Source organism: Esox lucius, chromosome 2 (assembly GCF_011004845.1).
Source record: "Esox lucius isolate fEsoLuc1 chromosome 2, fEsoLuc1.pri, whole genome shotgun sequence".
Taxonomy (NCBI): domain Eukaryota; kingdom Metazoa; phylum Chordata; class Actinopteri; order Esociformes; family Esocidae; genus Esox; species Esox lucius.
Genome location: NC_047570.1, coordinates 6,899,600 through 6,921,056, shown reverse-complemented (window position 1 = coordinate 6,921,056; position 21,457 = coordinate 6,899,600). Strand labels below are relative to the sequence as shown.

At 42.7% G+C, this 21,457-nt stretch overlaps 2 protein-coding genes across 7 annotated transcripts in view; one reads left to right on the top strand and one right to left on the bottom strand.

Moving 5' to 3' along the window:
- Positions 1-660: 660 nt before the first annotated feature.
- dhcr7 (7-dehydrocholesterol reductase) lies at positions 661-11,695 on the bottom strand. Of its 3 annotated transcripts, none has more exons than XM_020054555.3 (8): positions 11,607-11,695; positions 10,526-10,656; positions 3,144-3,366; positions 2,854-2,944; positions 2,337-2,550; positions 2,036-2,240; positions 1,768-1,899; positions 661-1,321 (listed from the first exon to the last, which is right to left on the bottom strand). In XM_020054555.3, exons 3-8 carry the CDS (start codon positions 3,288-3,290, stop codon positions 857-859), a joined length of 1,254 nt encoding a protein of 417 aa, XP_019910114.1. In that variant the 5' UTR covers positions 3,291-3,366; positions 10,526-10,656; positions 11,607-11,695; the 3' UTR covers positions 661-856. The 3 variants fall into 3 exon arrangements, with proteins under 3 accessions (XP_019910114.1, XP_010880022.2, XP_019910111.2); XM_010881720.4 differs by having other exon boundaries at positions 10,547-10,656; XM_020054552.2 differs by having other exon boundaries at positions 10,547-10,643; positions 11,607-11,684.
- Positions 11,020-21,457, top strand: part of nadsyn1 (NAD synthetase 1) — a 26,234-nt gene continuing 15,796 nt past the window's right edge. Inside the window, exons 1-8 of one of the 4 annotated variants that reach the window (XM_010881756.5) lie at positions 17,834-18,093; positions 18,328-18,388; positions 18,601-18,717; positions 18,861-18,914; positions 18,999-19,088; positions 19,224-19,275; positions 20,988-21,076; positions 21,284-21,401. In XM_010881756.5, the coding sequence (XP_010880058.4) occupies positions 18,009-18,093; positions 18,328-18,388; positions 18,601-18,717; positions 18,861-18,914; positions 18,999-19,088; positions 19,224-19,275; positions 20,988-21,076; positions 21,284-21,401 (666 nt within the window). In that variant the 5' untranslated portion in view covers positions 17,834-18,008. Of the gene's footprint in view, positions 11,184-17,833; positions 18,094-18,327; positions 18,389-18,600; positions 18,718-18,860; positions 18,915-18,998; positions 19,089-19,223; positions 19,276-20,987; positions 21,077-21,283; positions 21,402-21,457 lie in introns of those variants that run through there. The other 3 variants (XM_020054536.3, XM_020054539.3, XM_020054545.3) reach the window with 3 other exon arrangements.

Below are 21,457 nucleotides of genomic sequence, written 5' to 3'. Positions count from 1 at the left end.
TAGCGGTTAGCTGACGTTTTCTAGCTAGCTACAGTTATAAATCAACCAACTTTTGCAGCTCTTCGAGTCAACGAGAGAAGCTTGCAATGCAATGCATGTAGTGTTCCTTACCTAGCAAGGTGACTGTTCAAATGCTGGTGTGAGTTAAAATGCTGGAGAGTACTGAAGTCACATGCAAAAGAACTCACGCTGGGGGGTCGGTAAGGAATATTTGAAACTCACGCGTGAAAAGGTTAATTAAGGATTTCTTCAGAACCTTCATTTAATTTCGACCCTTTGATTTTGGCCGCAAGTTTTTTTTAGGATTAATCCCTTTTGGATAAAAAGGTTGGAATTCCCCTTTAGAGTAAAGGGACATTCTCCAGTTTTGATTTGAAAACCCATTTCTAAACAAAACTTATGTTTTTTTATTTTCCTTTTTAGTCATTGAAGTATTTCATACTTGTTTTACCATTTATTTTAAGTTTGCCTGTGCCAGAGCAAATCAGATTTGTCTGTTAGTCTATTAACCTAACCATAACCCTTACCATAACCCTAACCTCAATAAAGTAACATTTATGGCTAAACTTTACCTAGATGTATTGCCTAACCTTAACCCTAAACTTAACCAACAACACCTGGACCTTAAAGAAACCCCAATTCTAACTATAAAATGTATTGGAAGTTTGACCCTAAACCTAAACCCTTTGCCGGAAATTGACTTTTGCCTCATGGTCCCCATGAGTATAGTTAGACAAACTGTTCACATTTCATGGTAAATGTGTTGCAGAGGAGTGTGTGTGTTTTAGGTCTAACACACACGGACACACGTTTTTTCTTTCAGGTGCCCAGGATTCCTTGGATCTCTCTCTGGACTCTAGAAGATTCCAGGAAGAAGACGGTAGGGAACAGCGTCCGTGTAGCGCTTCCAGTCTTTTCCGTACTTACTCCTGCAGCGGTGCTCGTCTCTTACACAGCGATGCACCAGGAGGATAGTCATGTAGAAAATGTAGAAGTAGGGATGAATGTGTCCGAAGCCGCATGCCACGCAGTACGCCAGCGAGCCCATCAGGTCACCCGTGTAGTTGAGGTGGCGGGCAACGCCCCAAAAGCCAGAGGTCATGAGCTTGCTGTGGTGCAGGCAGCCGTCGGCCGAGCGGTAGGCGCACTCGATGAAGGTGGGCTTTTTCCCCCAGATGGAGCACTTCCCGTCGGTACGACGGAACAGGTCCTTCTGGTGGTTGGCCGAGCGGAAAATGTAGTAGCCCGTCAGACCCAGGAGGAGGACAGCGGCAGCGTGGGCTGTGGAGAGTTGGACTGGGTTGTATACCAGGTACAGGCCCTGAGAAGTGGGACATGTTGCTTAATACACTATGTTGTCAGGACTGTTGAATAGAAAAACAAGGAAGTCCGCAAAACGTCTACATTAAATTTACAATTTAAAAGTAGCTATGCTACTAGTATGCAATCTGTGATTTTTGGTTGTAAGTGGCTATGCCAAGTCACAACGGGTCCCCGGAAATTATGTACTGTCTTTTATGAGGTAATATGCGACCTGTGTCATCAAAACCATCGCTTTCACATTTCATGGCTAACTAAGGCATGAATGATTTGAGCTATATATTATGCACATACACACAACACAGTACACATCCAGACCAGAATGGGGATTTGAAAAGACTCACTCTTTAAATAGGAGCGACTCTACTATTAGTTGTATTAGCCCATTTCTGCTGTGCCTTCTTCACTACGTGTCTGACTACTGATCTGTATGCTATTCTGATTTACCTGCAGGGTGTATAGGAAGGGCAGCCACACACAATCGCCCCAGCCCAGGTACCAGCCAAAGTGGTCATGGCAGATGTCAATAGTCTTCAAGTACCATGCTTCATTCCAGAAAAAGTCAAGGACATAGATTCCCTGGAGAAAGAGTTAACATGAGTAGCCATTCTTTGAAGGCAATGGTTACCTAAATCAGTTCAGTCATTGGCAATCTTAGATCTAGTCTTGCCACCCTATCCTGCCATCTAGTGACCGATGGAAAGCAGTGTCTCACCTGCAGCACATTGACCAGGATCATGGAGTTGGTCACGTATCCATAGAGCTCTTGCTGTTTGGCTGCGTAGGAAAGGTTAATGAGCGTCCAGGCAACGATACCAGGTCTCCCGTTGAAGAACAGCTTGAAGTCAAACCATTTCCCTATGCGGGGATTAAACTCGATGCCCATCATGTAGTTATAGAAGACGTTGCCTGTGAATTTGCTAGAAAATGACAAAGGCAATTCGGATCAAATAGCCCCAGAGTGACATGGTTGAATGAAAAGCATTGATGTATTATTAGAATCGAGTGGTGCTCACCAGTCTTCTGCATTGGTGGGGAACAGGTAGGCCTTGATGAAGGCAAAGGTGGACACGGAGTAGCCCAATATATTGGTGCACCAGAGGAGCGGGATCCAGTTGTCAAAGATGATGGTTGGGGAAAACCAGTGAAAGTACTTAGCATTGGCATACCATAAGGCATGGGTGATCAGCCAAGACTGGAGACCATTGATCTCATACTTGTTTATGAGGCCTAGAGGAGACAAAATGGAGGGTGGTAAGCTGCTAAAAGCTTTATGTATAACTTAAAGTTTCTTTGCTGAGATTCTTCATTTTCTGCTGTTAGCCACATACTAAAAGACAATGGAGTTACTGGAATTTTGTTATTAATATTTAAAGGAAATGGAACCATTGATAACAATTTTCTCTCAGCCCATACAAAGTTTAAAAAGATAAAATCTCATTTAAAAGTAATGTAACGATCAAATCTGGAATATCTATATTAGAAAATTATTTCTGTACGAAATATACAATAATTTCTTCTCAGATGTTTTACCTGCTGGGGTACGAGCTCCATCCTGAACACCACCTGAATAGCCAGGCAGGAACTTATGAGTTATATCTGGAACGCACATGTAGAGCACGACCTGGTGGAGAAACAGTGTACTTTTACAGATCTCCCATCGCTGAAAAACTATCACTGAAATGGTCATTCTAACCATCTTAAAACAATCACCAGTTAAACCTAAAGTCAGGCAGCATTCACACTGGCAGTACAAATGCGATTGGACAAAAGATATTTTCTGATCGGGGACAGGATCAGAATCAAGTGGATAACGGCCTTACCTGTAAGGACACCCAAGCAGTGTAGATCTGTGCAGCGGTCCATGTAAAGGAGGGAGCCTTGTCCCAAATGGAGCCCAGGGTGGCCTCCCCGCTATAGAGCTCGACCAGGGGCTGGGTGACAGAGCACTGGTACTGGTCACAGGCCATGACAAAGAAGAACACCTGGAAGGGGGCTGTGCATAGCAGCAGGATCACGCCGCTCAGAGAAAACCAGTCCACCTCCCTAACAGATTGGAGATATCACAGTCAGTTGTATTGGTGCATACTACTTGACACGTGAGATACAATTAAGGCTCTCCAGCATGAAGTTCTCCAAGTTGTAATTTATAGAGATTATCATGCTAGGATTATTTTACAGGGACACTTGAATACTACTAATGTTATGAAATAAGCTTCTTAAGCCACACCTGTCAAGTGGATGGACTGTCCTGTCAAAGGAGAAATTCTCATTAACATAGATTGGCTAAAACAAATAGGTTTTGCAATATTTGAAAGAAATACACTTGGTGTATTTTATTGAGGCTCATGAAAACACACCTATTTTTTAAAGGAAGGGACAAATAATCCAATTACATCTGGAATCGATGTGAAGGCGATAAACCTTGTGATTCCAACATTCAAATATTCACTGTGTATAATCCTGCCATAAATGTCTACAAGACAGAATCTCAACAACAATCTCTTCTCTTTACTTACATTAAACAATCAGCCACAGACAAACCTACAAAGAACTCCCAGGGAGCCACCACTCCCCTGATGGAAGGCACAAACTGTCCAATCAAAGGTGCAAAGTAAATCTTGAAATCTAATTATATCTGCTTCAAGAAGGTGCCAATATAATTGTAGACCATTTTAGGATTTTTCGTTTTTGTTCAACTGCAAACCAAATAAATACATATATGTGCATACCAAAATAAGTTTTAAATTCAACAGTTTTCTAGAGGAAGCGGCACATTGGCACCAATACTTTTGACTTTTAGCCATGACTATACAAACAAAAAGTGGGCAAAATAAAATAATCCATGAACTGCAATAAAAGATCCCAGAAGATGTTCCATTTGCACAAAAAACGTCATTCCTTTTTTTTTTATGTCCTATACAATCCGCAACTAAGAAAGATGTTTGAAATTGTTGCATTTACATTTTGTCAAATCCCCTACTCACTTTCAGACAGAATAGTTGGTTTCCGGTTTTTAAAGATGTGTTAGTCATTTTAGTCATTGACAATAAGATAGTTGAATTTGAATGACAAACGGCAAAAAGCACATTAAGACTAGCGTAAGGAAATTCGAGCAGCACTACTCTAAAAGAGGGAAATCAGAAGTTAGAATAGACAGTAACAAGGGGGGACACTGCAGAGAAAAGGATCAGGGGAAGACTTGATGCCTCAATAAAGGAGACATTTTATTGAGAGACTGAATGTGACAAACAGAAATGTTAAATGCTGACTTCGTGGACAGGCACTGGGTTGATCTCATTCCATGGTTAGTGTTTCCATGGTTATGCACATAGCAGATTTCCTGCTCCAGATCAATATGATCCTCAAAGAGGTGTATTCAAACATGTGTTGCCCAGACCAGTGAAGAACAAATTAGCTGTTTGCCTTACATTCAGGGAGAATAAAAGTAAAAATCAGCCTTCCTAAGACTCCTACAGGACAATGAGATGTTCTTGGTGCAGGAACTGGATGGAGATACACCGATCAGCCATAACATTATGACCACTTGCCTAATATTGTGTAGATGAACCTTTTGCTGCAAAAACAGCCCTGACCCGTGGAGGCATGGACTCCACTAGACCTCTGAAGGTGCGCAGTGGTATCTGGCACCAAGACGTTAGCAGCAGATCCTTTAAGTCCTGTACGTTTTTGTGAGGTGCGGCCGCCATGGATCGGACCTGTTTGTCCAGCACATCCCACAGATGCTCGATTGGAATGAGACAGAGATGGAGCCTCCGTCTTTGGGTCTCGAGACCACTCGAGCCCACATAGACGGGGTCTTGGTGTGTGGCTCGGCCTCCAGTGTTGCGGTCTTGGTCACCTCTGTATAACGAGACAGATTTCTCATGGAGGCTAGCTTGTCCCTTTGCGCACCTGTAGTACTGTATTCATGCGTTTTCTATCTTGTGTTGTTGAACTGCTTGTGAACTGGCACCAAATAGGTCTGCAGCCATCTACAACTCTTGATGTCTGCAGGTAAATCATAGCTTGCTAGCTATCTAATACGCACCTCATTATCTTCAGAAGAAATTATTTGTTCAGTTATACTTCTGACATAACTAATTACAGTACAGACTGCTGTAATATTATCATATATATTACAAAGCTAAAGTCTTGGTTAGCTAGGCTTGGTAGCTACACTAAATAATTAGGCCAGCGTTAACATTGAGATGGACAAAACTTTTCATTGTGGACAGAACCTTTACAATACATGAAAATGCCATTTCCAGTTTTGACAAGTACTCACAGCCATGGATGTCAATACTATGGGTATCCAGAACAAACCTGACTGAGCAAAGTTAATGTTGGGCATCTAGGTAACTACCTAGACAGTTAGCTAACATGTTTGCTAGCTAGCTAAGCACAGCAGTGTTAAAATAAGCTATAACATATGGATGTGTCACATCACATAGCTTATTTTTCTTATTTCAGTCTTTGTAAACTAATTTCAACCTAATAATTTCTGTTATAATCACTAAAGTAATTTAATCTAGTAACGTATTGTAGCGTCTGGCGGGCAATGTCTCGAACCAGTGACCTTCGGCTCCTCATGCGGGGCACACTACCCTCTGCTCCAAATAGGGATATCCCATTTACTTCTATAAAACAATGCTATGCTGTGGCCTACAAAAATATATATATATATATATATATTTCCTTATATTATTTTTATGTTTGGGAAACATTAGACAGTTTAAGGTCTCTCAGTCTTGGTCTTGTTTTGTGTTCAAAGCGGTCTTGTAATGTTCTTGACCCGCTGGGTTTGGGTCTTGGAATGAGATCTGGGGAATCTGGAGGCCAAGTCAATCCCTTGAACTCGTTGTGTTCCTCAAACCATTCCTGAACCATTTTTGCTTTGTGGCAGGGCGCATTATCCTGCTGAAAGAGGCCAATACCATCAGGGAATATTGTTGCCTTGAAAGTGTGCACATGGTCTGTAACAAGGCTCAGGTAGGTGGTACGTGACAAAGCAACATCCACACGAATGGCAGGACCCAAGGTTCCCCAGCAGAATATTGCCAAAGCATCACACTGCCTCCAATGGCGTACCTCCTTCCCATAATGCATCCTGGTGCCATGTGTACTCCAGGTAAGCAACACACACAGCCAAACACAAGACGTAAAAAGAAAAGTGATTCATCCGACCTGGCCAACTTCCTCCAGTGCTTCGTGGTCCATTTAGGATGCACACGTGCCCATTATAGGTGCTTTCGGCAATGGACAGGACAGCATGGGGACCCTGACTGGTCTGCTCAGATCAACATTGAGGACAATGTTCACTTGCTGCCTAATATATCCCACCCACTGACAGGTGCCAGGATAACGAGATTGTCTGTGTTATTCACTTCAACGGTCAGTGGTCATAATGTTATGGCTGATTGGAGTATGTCAACAGATGTGCCATGAGGAACTGACTTCAAATACTGCACAGAAGCAAGTGGTTGACATCATATGGAAAGTTAAAAAACAAAGCATATCTGAAAGGTTTACATTCATGTTTGAAGTCATGTCAGAGGATAAGACACTTCTTGGAAGTATATGTACACACAGCTCTACATTACAGTAGGGAAAAGTGAAGGGGTTAGTGAAGAACATGGAGGTTTGGCAAAGAGGAAAACTTCAAAGGTTCCATTTAACTGTAATATCTTCAAACCCAAATCTGGACAAAAAACACCCATTGAAACTGCAATGACAGAAGGTATTGCTGGCATTGTGTAAACAGTCTCTCTTCAGAAGTTGATAATTGACAGGGCAGAAGTAAAAGCAAATCAGGATGTTGACTTCATCTTTGTACTTCCTTTCCGAGAGCTGAATTTGATTAAAGAGGACCAGCATAGACTTCCAGGACTTCTTAATTCCTGTCATCTAGAACTTAACGATGTAAAACATACACAGACATATCTTCACCATAATGTGATGCCATCTTTGAAGGCCTGGATGAAAGCAGACTTCCTTTATAATTTTGTCAGAACAAGAAGTTGAGTGATCTACTGTAACAGAGACGTGATTAGTGGATGTTCCTGAGAGACCTCATGAAAATAGATCTGCTCCCAACAGCACTCTTCAGACTAGAAGCAGCAATTCACATGATTTGTTTTTTCTGACTTAGAAATAGATTTGACGACAACCAAAAAGAGGAATATTTCAGAAAGTGATTCAATGACAAGAAACTGGCCAGTTGAATCATCTCACACATAAAGGGAATAAGGAGTGTCTACATAAAGTGTTGCATGCCAGTCTTCTGTTGGATAACTTCCATGGTTCTTGAGATGATTTTGCTCAATAAGATGGTTTGAAGATGAGTGGGGAGATCACAACTCTGATTTAGACATTCAATCACCTCCTCAATCACCTGGAGAGTAAGTCTTTAATACAGAACGTGTCTGCAGAGCTTTCCTTTGGCCGACCTACTAAAGACAATAGCCTTGGAGAGTAGCAATGGACACCAGGACCTGTTCTTCCGCTTCCTTCTTGGCATCTCTCTGGAATATAATCATCATAAATTATAAGGCTTACTTCCACAGTCTCAGAACAGCTCATACACTAAATTAAGGAATACATCAGGCATCTTTCTAAAAGGAATGTCTCACCTGATCAGTACACCAATCTCATTTGCTTGACTGAGATGAAATATCTCAGTACACAAAGACATTCAAAGGTTCCTGGAGTCAGGATATTTTGTTTCTGACAAAACTGCCAGAAACAAACTTTTCAGCACTGGCTAATGTGCTGCTGATTTCTAGGGGTGTGTTTGATGAAATTGACATGAGCAAACAACATAGAACGAGTGTGAAAGACTTAGCCCAGCAGTACAGAAATGCAGAAAGGCAAAATCTCCTGACTTCACACCATCCGAGGAGTATTGTGAATCACTAGCTTCCATTCTCCAATCAGCAGACACACATCTGAGCAAGCTTTATCTGAATATCAGATTGACACTAGAAGGTTTTTACCTATATGAAGACAGGGGGTAAATAATCCTGAGGCGAACAGAGTGAAGGTTCTCTTTACTTCATTGAAATTTCCAAACTGTAAATTGAAGACATTAAGCCGGTCTCGATCTCACGTACAACATATGTGAATCACTGGTCTCCAATCTAAAATCGGAAGACTCTCCACTGAGAGTTGGAGGTGAGGAACTGTATAAGATGTGATGATGAGATCTTTGCTTCACAGGGGTGTCCAAGTGCTCAAACGCAAAGTGAGCTTCAATCACGCAGGGGACTGGATTTAAGGTGCTTTCAGGTAGACTGCAGGATCCACACTGCAGTCTGGAGAAACTCAACATGGACCGTAATGAGTTCTAGGTGAATCCATGGCTGCTTGGGAAGTATGGTTTTGATCGCTCACCGGACCCAAACACTGTGCACACATGCCTCTCTTTGCCTAAGTGTAACAGAAAAGTGTGGACGAGAGAGGAAAATCAACAACACCCTAATTCACAAGAGAGGTTTGAGCACTGGCCAAAGGTGCTGTGTAGGGAGGGTCTAACTGGACGCTATTACTAGGAGGTTGAGTGGGATGGAATCAACGTTAAGATAGGGGTGATATCTGCCAAAAAGGAGATCTTGGATCCAATGACAAATCCTGGTGTATTCACTGCTCTGCACAATGGATCGGTTGGCGTGGTTACTCAGTCTGCCACAACAACGAAGAGGAGGATATTCCTCTTCCAACCCCCAACTTTGAAACTACCAAAACCTTGAAAAGAGTAGCAGTGTATATTTGGACTGGGCGGCTGGAACGACATGCCTGTATACATTCCAGACCACATTCACTATGCCTGTATACCCGGTGTTTATGGTGGACTCCAAAAGGAACTCCTGGATTTCACTTGGCCCAGTATATGAAGGGTATAACCCATTCCCATTTTTGTATAACTGAGACCCTAGCGGTTTTCTGTGGAGTGACCCATGCCAGCAGCTCAACAGATAATTTGGAGAAATATGTAGCACTCAGGATTATGCTTATGAGACTATGTTAAGTCTTTCTTCCCATTTACACCCATTTCCAAAACATTTTGTGATGCCTCCAATTGTTAAAGCACATGACTATTCACCAGGGAGGGAAGTTCCTAATTCAGACCTAACCAACCTTAATTAGGAACTTCCCTCAAGTGGTGAACATAGCCGAGTATTGATGAACACTGGAGAAGAACCTTTGGTAAAAAAAAAAAAAAACTCTTTCTGAATATCTAGTCAGGCCGTACTGCTTGCTCAACCAATGACGGAACCAATGAGATTGGAGGAGAATGCATCTGATGCTAACAACCCCAATTAAGTTTGCAGGCAACTAACCTGCCACAAGGAGTTGTTAGAGGACTAAATTGCATTACAACGGACCAACATCCCTTCTACCAACCTAAATTCTACGAAGTTGTTGACAAAATTTGCACAGCTCTTTTGTGGGAATCCAGAATATTGTCACTTCTGTTGTTCTTACTGGCATCTCTAAAGCTGCAGGATACTTATATCCTATATATAGTTATATAATTAAATAAAGAGTAATGGATTCGGTGTCCATTTTCCAGATTTGACATCCATCACATTCCTTCTGTTTTATAAAGGGCATTATTCCAATGACAAGAATGAAGTTCACCGTACATTGCCTTACCTGATATGCCAAATATGTTTTTTATACATATATTACCAGTTTATCTTATTTTAACTGTCCTTTGGTATGTTGTTTGTGTTTTGTAAACCATGTAAAAATAAGCAAATAATTACATGTAATTACAATATTCAGACACTTCTACACAGACCACATTAACTAAGCTCCTCAAACCAAGGTTTATGCTTTGTACTATTGAAATGTGCAGCCTCATGCACAGTAGCAATATTTGAAATATGACATTGTTTTACATATTCAGTAAGGCATTAGGAAATTCTAGGGAGGGGCTGACTCGGCACTGTCAATACAATTTGTCTACTGACATGTCCCTGTTCAATAAGTAGTGGCGAAAACATTAACATTGTCAGACATTGAAGTAGTCCTTGGTAGTCAGAAAAAGAAAACAGCCTCTGCATTAACATCTGGAGCCTAGTGCTCAAAATATAATTTTTGTGCTTTTTCAACACCCATAATACAACCTGATTAAAACAAATACCACAAAAACAGAGTGAAACCAGTTACATGTTTAGAGATTTAATAACCACAGGCCTACCGTAGTTAAGCTTTGTCTTACCATGCTCTTCCCCACTGCCCAGCAGGCTCCTCCGTTACATCAGGTGAAACACTGTTAGAGCTGTGCTTAGGGCGTCTCCTTGTGGCTTCCATGGCCACTGCAGAAAACATCTTTAAATGAGACAGAGTTAAGGTAATTATCTAGATTTAATAGACACACCTCATAAGCACCTACCTAAAAAAAAAAGTTTACAAAAAAATACATTAAATGTGTCCTTGAGGACATGCAATAAAACAATTATGTGAAAGTGGTACATGGTTCAAGGGCTGGAATTATATTAGTCAACCTAAGATGCTAATGGTGGTAAATGGTTTTTTGAAAGCTGTAATGGTTTGTAAACATTCTGGAGAAAAATAAATGAATCAAGTCTCATGAAAGAGTTAAACATTTCATGCATTCATATCACCCCCCCCCCCCCCCCCCCCCATTAATTAGTCACAGCCTGTCATAAAAATAACAGAAGTAGGCTCACATCTGAGTCTGCGGCAAGGATGTTGCAAAACCCTTCCAACTATCTGAGTCTGAGTCAGGATCGAGGGAATAGTAAAATCTGGGCAGAGGTTGTGTTATGTCAGTTGACACGTTTTGAACGAAAGCCAACACAAAATGACGCTGGAGAGAACAGTTGTTCTACAAGGTAGGTACCATCTGGCAGCAACAGATGTGACACATTCTCTATTTATCTTATACTTTTGTTTACAAGATAACCTGAATTATGTAAGGAAGTGGGTTTCATGAAATGCATAGAATTCATTATCCGCTGTTTTACTTGTTTTTACCGAAAAAGTGGTAGGCTACCTATTTTCTAACCCGACTATTGAATACATACACGTCAAACAGCTTACAGGACACTGTATTGTCTATTATTCGGTAGGACATGACAACAACGGATCGAAGAAACTATCACAACATTTGATGAACAATTTACGAAGCCATAACTCATATTGACAATGGACCATGCATAATGGCGAGGATGTAAGACGAACTAATTAAATAGACTACCATTTACAGTTCTCACTGCAACGAGTTTATCTAAACCATAATTTTGTCTGGTACTCACCGGCTTCTAGGCACCTTTGCGAAATATATTAGCCCAGGTGTTGATGATATAACAAATGAAATGGTTTTTGCAGGAACAACAGCTCCGCCCATATGGTAAATACGTAGAACCGTAAAACCAATAACGTCTCAGCAGGGCAGGCGCCACAATGCCATATAAAACTCTGATTGGATAACACGGACCTGGAGCCACTAGCGCCCCATGAGCTCGTGAATGGGTGGGCCATACCGTGAAAATTTCGACACATCGCATTACATTCAGATAAAGAGATGCTTGTCGGTTTGCATACAAGGTCCAAATGAGACCTGACTTCTGCATTTAACCCAGTCCAAGCACCTCCCCGAGGAATGGTTACCTGTCTCATCCACAGAACGACATCTTACAGGTGTTGTGCCTAAAACTGCCCCCCTGCCAGAATTTGACCCCATCGCGTGAACGCGCACACTATATTTTCCACTGCTGCGGTTTGCTTGCGTGTATGGAGATGTTCCAGACAGCTTCGCTCTTCCCTTCGTTGTCAATTTAGCCTACGTTTCTCTGACCTTATTTGAGCAAACAATATATTGTTTGGTAAAGTTATTACGTTTTCCGTATTGTATTGTAGGACATTTTCATTTCAAACGCTCATTTTCCGAAAATTGTCCTCCCTCCCTATCATGACACAGGAAGGTCTGACAAATGTCTAAATAAATTTGGCAGCTCATGTTGACCAGTAGTGTGTGCCGCAACAAGTATTTTACTCTAGTGACAAAAGGAAAGGGGTATTTCAGCAACCTTTGTCCAGTGCCCCCTACAGTCACCATCTATTAACCTGAAATCCCTTCATTATTTTATCTCCTATGGCTTTTCCAGCCAATCATATTTGCACAACTCAGTTGTATTTAAGTTTGTATTTATTGTTTTGAAGGATGAAAAAATAACAATACTATTAATAATAAAGGTTGTACTTTGTGCTTTGTTACTATGATCAACATCCATGATCATGGTAAACCTTTATAATATTAATAAACATTTAAGAAAAAATAAATAAATGAAGATTTTCATGCACAACAATTTCTAGGGTTTACAAAGAATGGTGTGAAAAGGGAAAAACATCCAATATGCGGCAGTCCTGTGGGCGAAAATGCCTTGTTGATGCTAGAGGTCAGAGGAGAATGGGCTGACTGATTCAAGCTGATAGAAGAGCAACTTTGACTGAAATAACCACTCGTTACAATCGAGGTATGCAGCAAAGCATTTGTGAAGCCACAACACACACAACCTTGAGGTGGATGGGCTACAGCAGCAAAAGACCCCACCGGGTACCACTCATCTGCACTACAAATAGGGAAAAAAGGCTACAATTTGCATGAGCTCACCAAAATTGGACAGTTGAAGACTGGAAGAATGTTGCCTGGTCTGATGAGTCTCGATTTCTGTTGAGACATTCAGATGGTAGAGTCAGGATTTGGCGTAAACAGAATGAGAACATGGATCCATCATGCCTTGTTACCACTGTGCAGGCTGGTGGTGGTGGTGTAATGGTGTGGGGGATGTTTTCTTGGCACTCTTTAGGCCCCTTAGTGCCAATTGGGCATTGTTTAAATGCCACGGCCTACCTGAGCATTGTTTCTGACCATGTCCATCCCTTTATGACCACCATGTACCCATCCTCTGATGGCTACTTCCAGCAGGATAATGCACCATGTCACAAAGCTCAAATCATTTCAAGTTGGTTTCTTGAACATGACAATGAGTTCACTGTACTGAAATGGCCCCCACAGTCACCAGATCTCAACCCAATAGAGCATCTTTGGGATGTGGTGGAACGGGAGCTTCGTACCCTGGATGTGCATACCACAAATCTCCATGAACTGCAAGATGCTATCCTATCAATATGGGCCAACATTTCTAAAGAATGCTTTCAGCACCTTGTTGAATCAATGCCACGTAGAATTAAGGCAGTTCTGAAGGCGAAAGGGGGTCAAACACAGAATTAGTATTCCTAATAATCCTTTAGGTGAGTGTATACAGGTGCTGGTCAGAATTTTTATGCATTATTACACCTGGCTCTAAAAGCAAAGGATATCCAAATATAACGTGGCAGATGTTTTCACAGGAACACATTATATTCACTTACATGAACTGTTCCTATGAATTGGTCACATGAATGGAAGAGACAGGAATTCTGTGTAGTGTATTGTAACCACTTGACATTACATAAGGATACTTTAATTTCAGGTCTATGGTCAAGACATATACTTCAATAAATCAGTGATGGACTTTCACCAAACTACACTTTTTATTTATTTTTGTTTATGTATTTATGTAGTTTTGTTATTTTAACGCAATTGAATTGACATTATTCTGTTTTTATAGATAGCTTGAGTGGTGGAATACTGTAGTCTGACCTAGAACCCAATCTACAGGTGCTGGTCATAAAATTAGAATATCATCAAAATGTTGATTTATTTCAGTAATTCCATTCAAAAAAGGAAACTTGCATAATGTATACATTCATTCCACACAGACTGATATATTTCAAGTGTTTATTTCTTTTAATTCTGATGATTATAACTGACAACTAATGAAAACCCCAAATTCAGTATCTCAGAAAATTTGAATATTGTGAAAAAGTTCAATATTGAAGACACCTGGTGCCACACTCTAATCAGCTAATTAACTCAAAACACCTGCAAAGGCCTTTAAATGGTCTCTCAGGCTAGTTCTGTAGGCTACACAATCATGGGGAAGACTGCTGACTTGACAGCTGTCCAGAAGACGACCATTGACACCTTGCACAAGGAGGGCAAGACACAAAAGGTCATTACTAAAGAGGCTGGCTGTTCACAGATCTGTGTCCAAGCACATTAATATAGAGGTGAAGGGAAGGAAAAGATGTGGTAGAAAAAACTGTACAAACAATAGGGATAACCACACCCTGGAGAGGATTGTGAAACAAAACACATAAAAAAATGTGGGGGGAGATTCACGAAGAGTGGACTGCAGCTGGAGTCAGTGCTTCAAGAACCACCACGCACAGACGTATGCAAGACATTGGTTTCAGCTGTCGTATTCCTTGTGTCAAGCCACTCTTAAACAAGACACAGCGTCAGAAGCGTCTCGCCTGGGCTAAAGACAAAAAGGACTGGACTGCTGCTGAGTTATGTTCTCTAATGTCATCTGCTGGTGTTGGTCCACTGTGTTTTCTGAGGTCCAAGGTCAACACAGCCGTCTACCAGGAAGTTTTAGAGCACTTCATGCTTCCTGCTGCTGACCAACTTTATGGAGATGCAGAATTCATTTTCCAACAGGACCTGGTTTAAGGACCATGGTATCCCTGTTCTTAATTGGCCAGCAAACTCGCCTGACCTTAACCCCACAGAAAATCTATGGGATATTGTGAAGAGGAAGATGCGATATGCCAGACCCAATAATGCAGAAGAGCTGAAGGCCACTATCAGAGCAACCTGGGCTCTCATAACACCTGAGCAGTGCCACAGACTGATTGACTCCATGCCATGCCGCATTGCAGCTGTAATTCATGCAATAGGAGCACCAACTAAGTATTGAGTGCTGTACATGCTCATACTTTTCATGTTCATACTTTTCAGTTGGCCAACATTTCTAAAAGTATATTTTTTGTATATTCTTAAGTAATATTGAAATTTTCTGAGGTACTGAATTTGGGCTTTTCATTAGTTGTCAGTTATAATCATCACAATTAAAATAAATTAACCTTTGAAATATATCAGTCTGTGTGCAATTAATGAATTTAATATACAATTTTAACTTTTTGAATGGAATTACTGAAATAAATCAACTTTTAGATCATCATCATCATCATCATCTTCCACTTATCCGGGGCCGGGTCGCGGGGGCAGCAGTCTAAGCAGAGATGCCCAGACTTCCCTCTCCCCAGACACTTTCTCCAGCTCTTCCGGGGGACACCGAGGCGTTCCCAGGCCAGCCGGGAGACATAGTCCCTCCAGCGTGTCCTAGGTCTTCCCGGAATCTCCTCCCGGTGGGACGGGACCGGAACACCTTCCCAGGAATGCGTTCCGGAGGCATCCAAAACAGATGCCCAAGCCACCTCAGCTGACCCCTCTCGATGTGGAGGAGCAGCGACTCTACTCTGAGCTCCTCCCGGGTGACCGAGCTTCTCACCCTATCTCTAAGGGATCTCCCAGCCACCCTGCGGAGAAAGCTAATTTCGGCCGCCTGTACCCGGGATCTTGTCCTTTCGGTCGTGACCCAAAGCTCATGACCATAGGTGAGAGTAGGAACGTAGATTGACCGGTAAATCGAGAGCTTTGCCTTTCTTCACCACGACGGACCGATACATCGACCGCATTCCTGCAGAAGCTGCACCAATCCGTCTGTCAATCTCCCGTTCCATCCATCCCTCACTTGTGAACAAGACCCCTAGATACTTAAACTCCTCCACTTCAGGCAGGCACTCTCCACCAACCTGAAGTGGGCAAGCCACCCTTTTCTGATTGAGGACCATAGCCTCGGATTTGGAGACGTCGCCCGGTATGGCGCAGCTGGGGCCCCACCCTGGAGCCAGGCCCGGGGTTGGGGCTTGTACGGGCTCAGCCCAAAGTAGCGACGTGGGGCCGCCTTCTCGTGGGCTCACCACCCACTGGAGGGACCATAAGGGGTCAATGCGTAGAGGATCGGGCGGCAGTCGAAGGCGGGGGCCTAGACAACCCGATTCCTGGACACGGAAACTAGCTCTAGGGACGTGGAACGTCACCTCGCTGGCGAGGAAGGAGCCTGAGATCATGCGTGAGGTTGAGAGGTTCCGACTAGAGGTAGTCGGGATCACCTCTACGCACGGCTTGGGCTCTGGAACCACACTCCTTGAGAGAGGATGGACTCTTCACCACTCTGGAGTTGCCCATGGTGAGAGGCGGCGGGCTGGTGTGGGTTTGCTTATAGCTCCCCAGCTCTGCCGCCATGTGTTGGAGTTTACCCCGGTGAACGAGAGGGTCGTTTCCCTGCGCCTACGGGTCGGGGATAGGTCTTTCACTGTTGATTGTGCCTACGGGCCGAACGGCAGTGCAGAGTACCCAACCTTCTTGCTTCAACTGGGGACTCTTTCGTTCTACTGGGTGACTTCAACCCCCACGTGGGCAACGACAGTGACAGCTGGAGGGGCGTGATTGGGAGGAACGGCCCCCCTGATCTGCAGACCCGAACGTACTGTAAGGGTCTGCTGGGAACGTCTGGTCGAGTCTCCTGTCAGAGAGATCTTTAACTCCCACCTTCGGCAGAGCTTCGACCTGATCCCGAGGGAGGCTGGAGATATTGAGTCCGAGTGGACCATGTTCTCCACCACCATTGTCGAAGCGGCTGCTCTGAGCTGTGGCCGTAAGGTCTCCGGTGCCTGTCGAGGCGGCAATACCCGAACCTGGTGGTGGACACCGGAAGTAAGGGATGTCGTCATGCTGAAGAAGGAGTCCTATCAGGCCTGGTTGGCTTGTGGGAAACCTGAGGCAGCTGACGGGTACCGACAGGCCAAGCGGGCTGCAGCCCGGGTGGTTGTGGAGGCAAAAACTCGGGCCTGGGAGGAGTTCGGTGAGGCCATGGAGAAGGACTATCGGCTGGCCTCGAAGAGATTCTGGCAAACCGTCCGGCGCCTCAGGAGAGGGAAACAGTGCCCTACCAACGCTGTTTACAGTAGAGGTGGGCAGCTGTAGACCTCAACTGGGGATGTCGTCGGGCGGTGGAAGGAGTACTTCGAGGATCTCCTCAATCCCGCCGTCACGTCTTCCATTGAGGAAGCAGAGGATGAGGGCGTGTTGGACTCCGGCTGGGCTGTCCTTTGTCGCCGGTTCTGTTCGTAATTTTTATGGACAGAATTTCCAGGCGCAGCCAGGGGCCGGAGGGTGTCAGGTTTGGGGACCACACGATTTCGTCTCTGCTCTTTGCGGAAGATGTTGTCGTGTTGGCCCCTTCAGCATGCACTGGGACGGTTTGCAGCCGAGTGTGAAGCAGTGGGGATGAGAATCAGTACCTCCAACTTTTAGATGACATTCTAATTATATGACCAGCAACTGTATACAGCCCGTTTTATCATGTTATTGCACAACAATATGTTTGTTTTAGAAGCATCCCGAATCTTGATTATGAAGATCGAGCTACCGAGTAAGATTTACTGCAACAGAGGTTGTTTTTGCATTAGAGCTTCAGCAGCTTGTTATGTAAGTGCTGCCTGTCTCTTTAAAACATATATCTGAAAGGAGGAGGGGCAGTAGTAGCAGCCTAGTCCCCGGATCAAAGTGACACAACGTTGAAGAACAGATGCTATTCAATAGAGTATTAACAATAACTTAATCTCGAATTTTACAACAGTCTAAATTTTCCGCCATAGGAATTTCAGTAAGACTACTTCGTCGCTATATATTCTTTAATCAAATGGGACGAAAGGTCATATTAGCTACATGCTCATTGAACCAATGGGCACTAGATTTTGACGGGAACTTGGAGAGAATCTTGAGAAGTAAGTTATTGAAGAATTGTTGGTTAAACATTGTTAGAAATGAAATGCATGAAACGAAGATGCATTATCAATTTACTCAAATGGTACAAGGTTCATACAGCTGTTAAAAGTAATAGGGTTCAAATTACGCATTGACTTTTGTATGTTATAAGCATAGCTTACTGCTAGGCTATTTTCTCTGACCGAAGTCTTGCAAATCAGGAAACACCTTTGAGTTTCATGATATTCTCTTAGGTATAGAGAAAGCCAAATCTGTGGGAGCTAAATACAGATTGGGACCCGAACTGGAAATATGGTATTGCCTTTTTAAATCTTGTTTTTCTGAGTTGCATTTGTGTGAATGTAGTATTGACATTACTAAATAAAGTTGGTATAGCCTGCAGGACACATTAGTTTTTTTTTTACACAGTGCATACGTCTTCAATCACCTTTTCTTTTACATTGAATAAGCTGCCTACATTGGATTGAACTCACCCTCTTGCTGCTCTTTCTGCCACTGTTTGTCAGTGGGTATGGCTGTGCTGACCACTTCTATGAGTCGGACACCCTACTGCACTGCTTTCAGGTCCTCAGGAAGCTGCTAGAATCACCTGTCACCCAGGACATCATCTGTGATGTGGGCATGTAAGTCACAGTTCCCAAGTATTTTAGCTCTTCTTTCCTCCTGGACTGTCACGCTTCAGAAAGTAGTGTTTATTCTTATGCAGATAAGAAATCAGTAACTGTGACTAAGATTTTGTAATGTTTCTGGAACCTGTCTCCCCCAGGCCCATCATGCATCATAATGTTCGGTACAACTGCAGAGTCATGTTCCTCAACAGGTAAGTCTCTAAAATTTGCAATGCTGATTTGTGCATTGTTGATAGTAATTAGGTGTAGGCCTAATTGTTTTTACCTTGTTAAAGGAAGATCTTGTTGATCCGACCCAAGATGTTGCTGGCCAACTATGGGAACAACCGGGAGTTTCGCTGGTTTTCACCCTGGAATAAACTTAGGTTAGTGATCACCACGATAATACTTTGACAAAGAGGGAACATAAATGTTTAAATCAATGGTCTTGGGGATTTCATGAAGGACATTTGTTTCACGTCACACATAATAACAATGCCTTACCTTCCTTTGTACCACAGACATGTGGAGGAGTATTTTCTGCCCAGGATGATTCAAGATGTGACCGGAGAGGTAGAAATTTTCATTTCATTCTAAATGATTAGGCTCACATGACAATACAATACACATAATGAAAATGACATTAGAGAAAAAGTAAAATTTACATTTAAAAACCAACTGGTGGGTTGACATTACAGACAGTGTTTCAGAATACCAGTCCAGCAATTTGTACATCCGTTTGAAAAAAGTTGGGGCGCTGAGTAAAATGTAAAGAAAAACAGAATGCAATGATGTTCAAATCATTTAAACCCTATATTCAATAGAAAATAGTACCAAGGCAACATATCAAATGTTGAAACTGAGAAATGTTATTGTTTCTTGGAAAATACATGCTCACTTTGAATTTGATGCCAGCAACACGTTTAAAAAAAGCAGGGACAGAGGCAACAAAAGACTGGAAAAGTTGTGTAATGATAAAATATTAAACCTAATGGAATATCACACAACTAATTAGGTCAACTGGTAACGTTCAGTAACATGATCGGGTATTAAAAGATCATTCCAGAGAGGGTGGGTCTGTCAGAAGTGATGATGGGGAGGGGTTCACAATTCAAGAAAAACACATCACAACGTTTAATTGCAAAGAGTTTGGGGATCTCGTCGTACACAATATAATTAAAAGATTTAGAGAATCTGGAGTAATCTTTGTACGCAAGGGACAAGGGCGTAAACCAATATTGGATGGCCGTGATCTTTAGGTCCTTAGACGGCACTGCATTAAAAACAGACACAATTCTGTAGTGGACATCACTGCATGAACTCAGGAACACTTCCAGAAACCATTGTCAGTGAACATAGTACGTCACAGCATCCACAAATGCAAGTTAAAACTCTACCATGCAAAGAAGAAACCATAGACAAACAACATCCAGAAACACCAGCGCCTTCTCTGGGCCCAAGCTCATTTAAGATGGACTGAGGCGAAGTGGAAAACTGTCCTGTGGTCTGACGGCTCAAAATCTGAGATTCTGTTCCAGAATCATGGACGCTGTGTCCCCCAGACTGAAGAGGAGAGGGACCATCCGGCTTGTTATCAGCGCACAGTGCAAAAGCCAGCGTCTGTGATGGTATGGCATTAGTACACATGGCACTGGTGACTTCCACTTCTGTGAGGGCACCATTAATGCTGAACAATAAATACAGGTTTTGGAGCATCCAAAACCTGTATGCCACCCAGACCATGTCTTTTTCAGGGAAACCCTTGCTTATTTTAGCAGGGCAAAATCACATTCTGCACGAATCACAAAGGCATGGCTCTGTAGTAAGAGTCTGGGTTCTAAACTGGTTTGCCTGCAGTCCAGACCTGTGTCCTACTGAAAACATTTGGCGCATTATGAAATGACAAATACAGCAAAGGAGACCCTAAACTGTTGAGCAGCTGAAATCCTATATTAAGCAAGAATGGGAATGCATCCTCAGTTCCCAAACACTTACAGAGTTGTTGAAAGAAAAGGTGATGCCACACAGCGGTAAACAAACAACTTGTGTTGCTGGCATCAAATTCAAAATGGGCATGTATTTTTCCAAAAACAATAAAATTCCTCGGTTTCAACATCTGATATGATGTCTTTGTACTATTTTCAATTAAAATATAGGGATGAATGATATGCACATCATTGCATTCTGTTTTTATTTGCATTTTACGCAGCGTCGCAACGTTCTTGGAAACAGGGTTGTAGACTAAACCATCCTTCATGTTTGTTAATGAAACCGTTCTCCTGTAGGACACTGTCCCGTTTGGTGACTGCGTCCTCTCAACTAAAGACACCTGCATCGGGAGTGAGATCTGCGCTGAGCTATGGAACTCAAGGAGGTACACATCAGGACCACTCTCAAATTAAGGACTTTTGTCAGACTGTCTACAATTTCTCTAATGATGTTGTGTGAAGTGTCTGTATTCAGTTTACTTTAAAAGAGCCAATGTCTGTGCTACAGCCTGTGCCCTTTAATAAACCATGAGGGCCTTTCTATGAAGTCATGTAGTAATGTACATATGTGGGGACGTCATTGTGATTGGCAGCCCTCATGTGGACATGGGTTTGGATGGTGTGGAGATCTTCACCAACTCTTCAGCCAGCTACCACGAACTACGCAAGGCAGACCACCGTGTCAACCTGGTCAAATCAGCCACAACAAAGGTAGTGATTTTCAAACGCACACCCACCAGAGGTGTAAAAAAAAAAAAAAAAAAACC

Bases quoted from the DNA above. Each gene is read 5' to 3' on its own strand.
- dhcr7 (XM_010881720.4), bottom strand. From the start codon at position 10,656: ATGTTTTCTGCAGTGGCCATGGAAGCCACAAGGAGACGCCCTAAGCAC. The intron at 2,945-3,143 runs GTAAGGCCGTTA...TTTCTCCACCAG, and splicing joins CTGCTTGGGTGTCCTTACAG to GTCGTGCTCTACATGTGCGT. The intron at 2,551-2,853 runs GTAAAACATCTG...TGTCTCCTCTAG, and splicing joins TGGAGCTCGTACCCCAGCAG to GCCTCATAAACAAGTATGAG.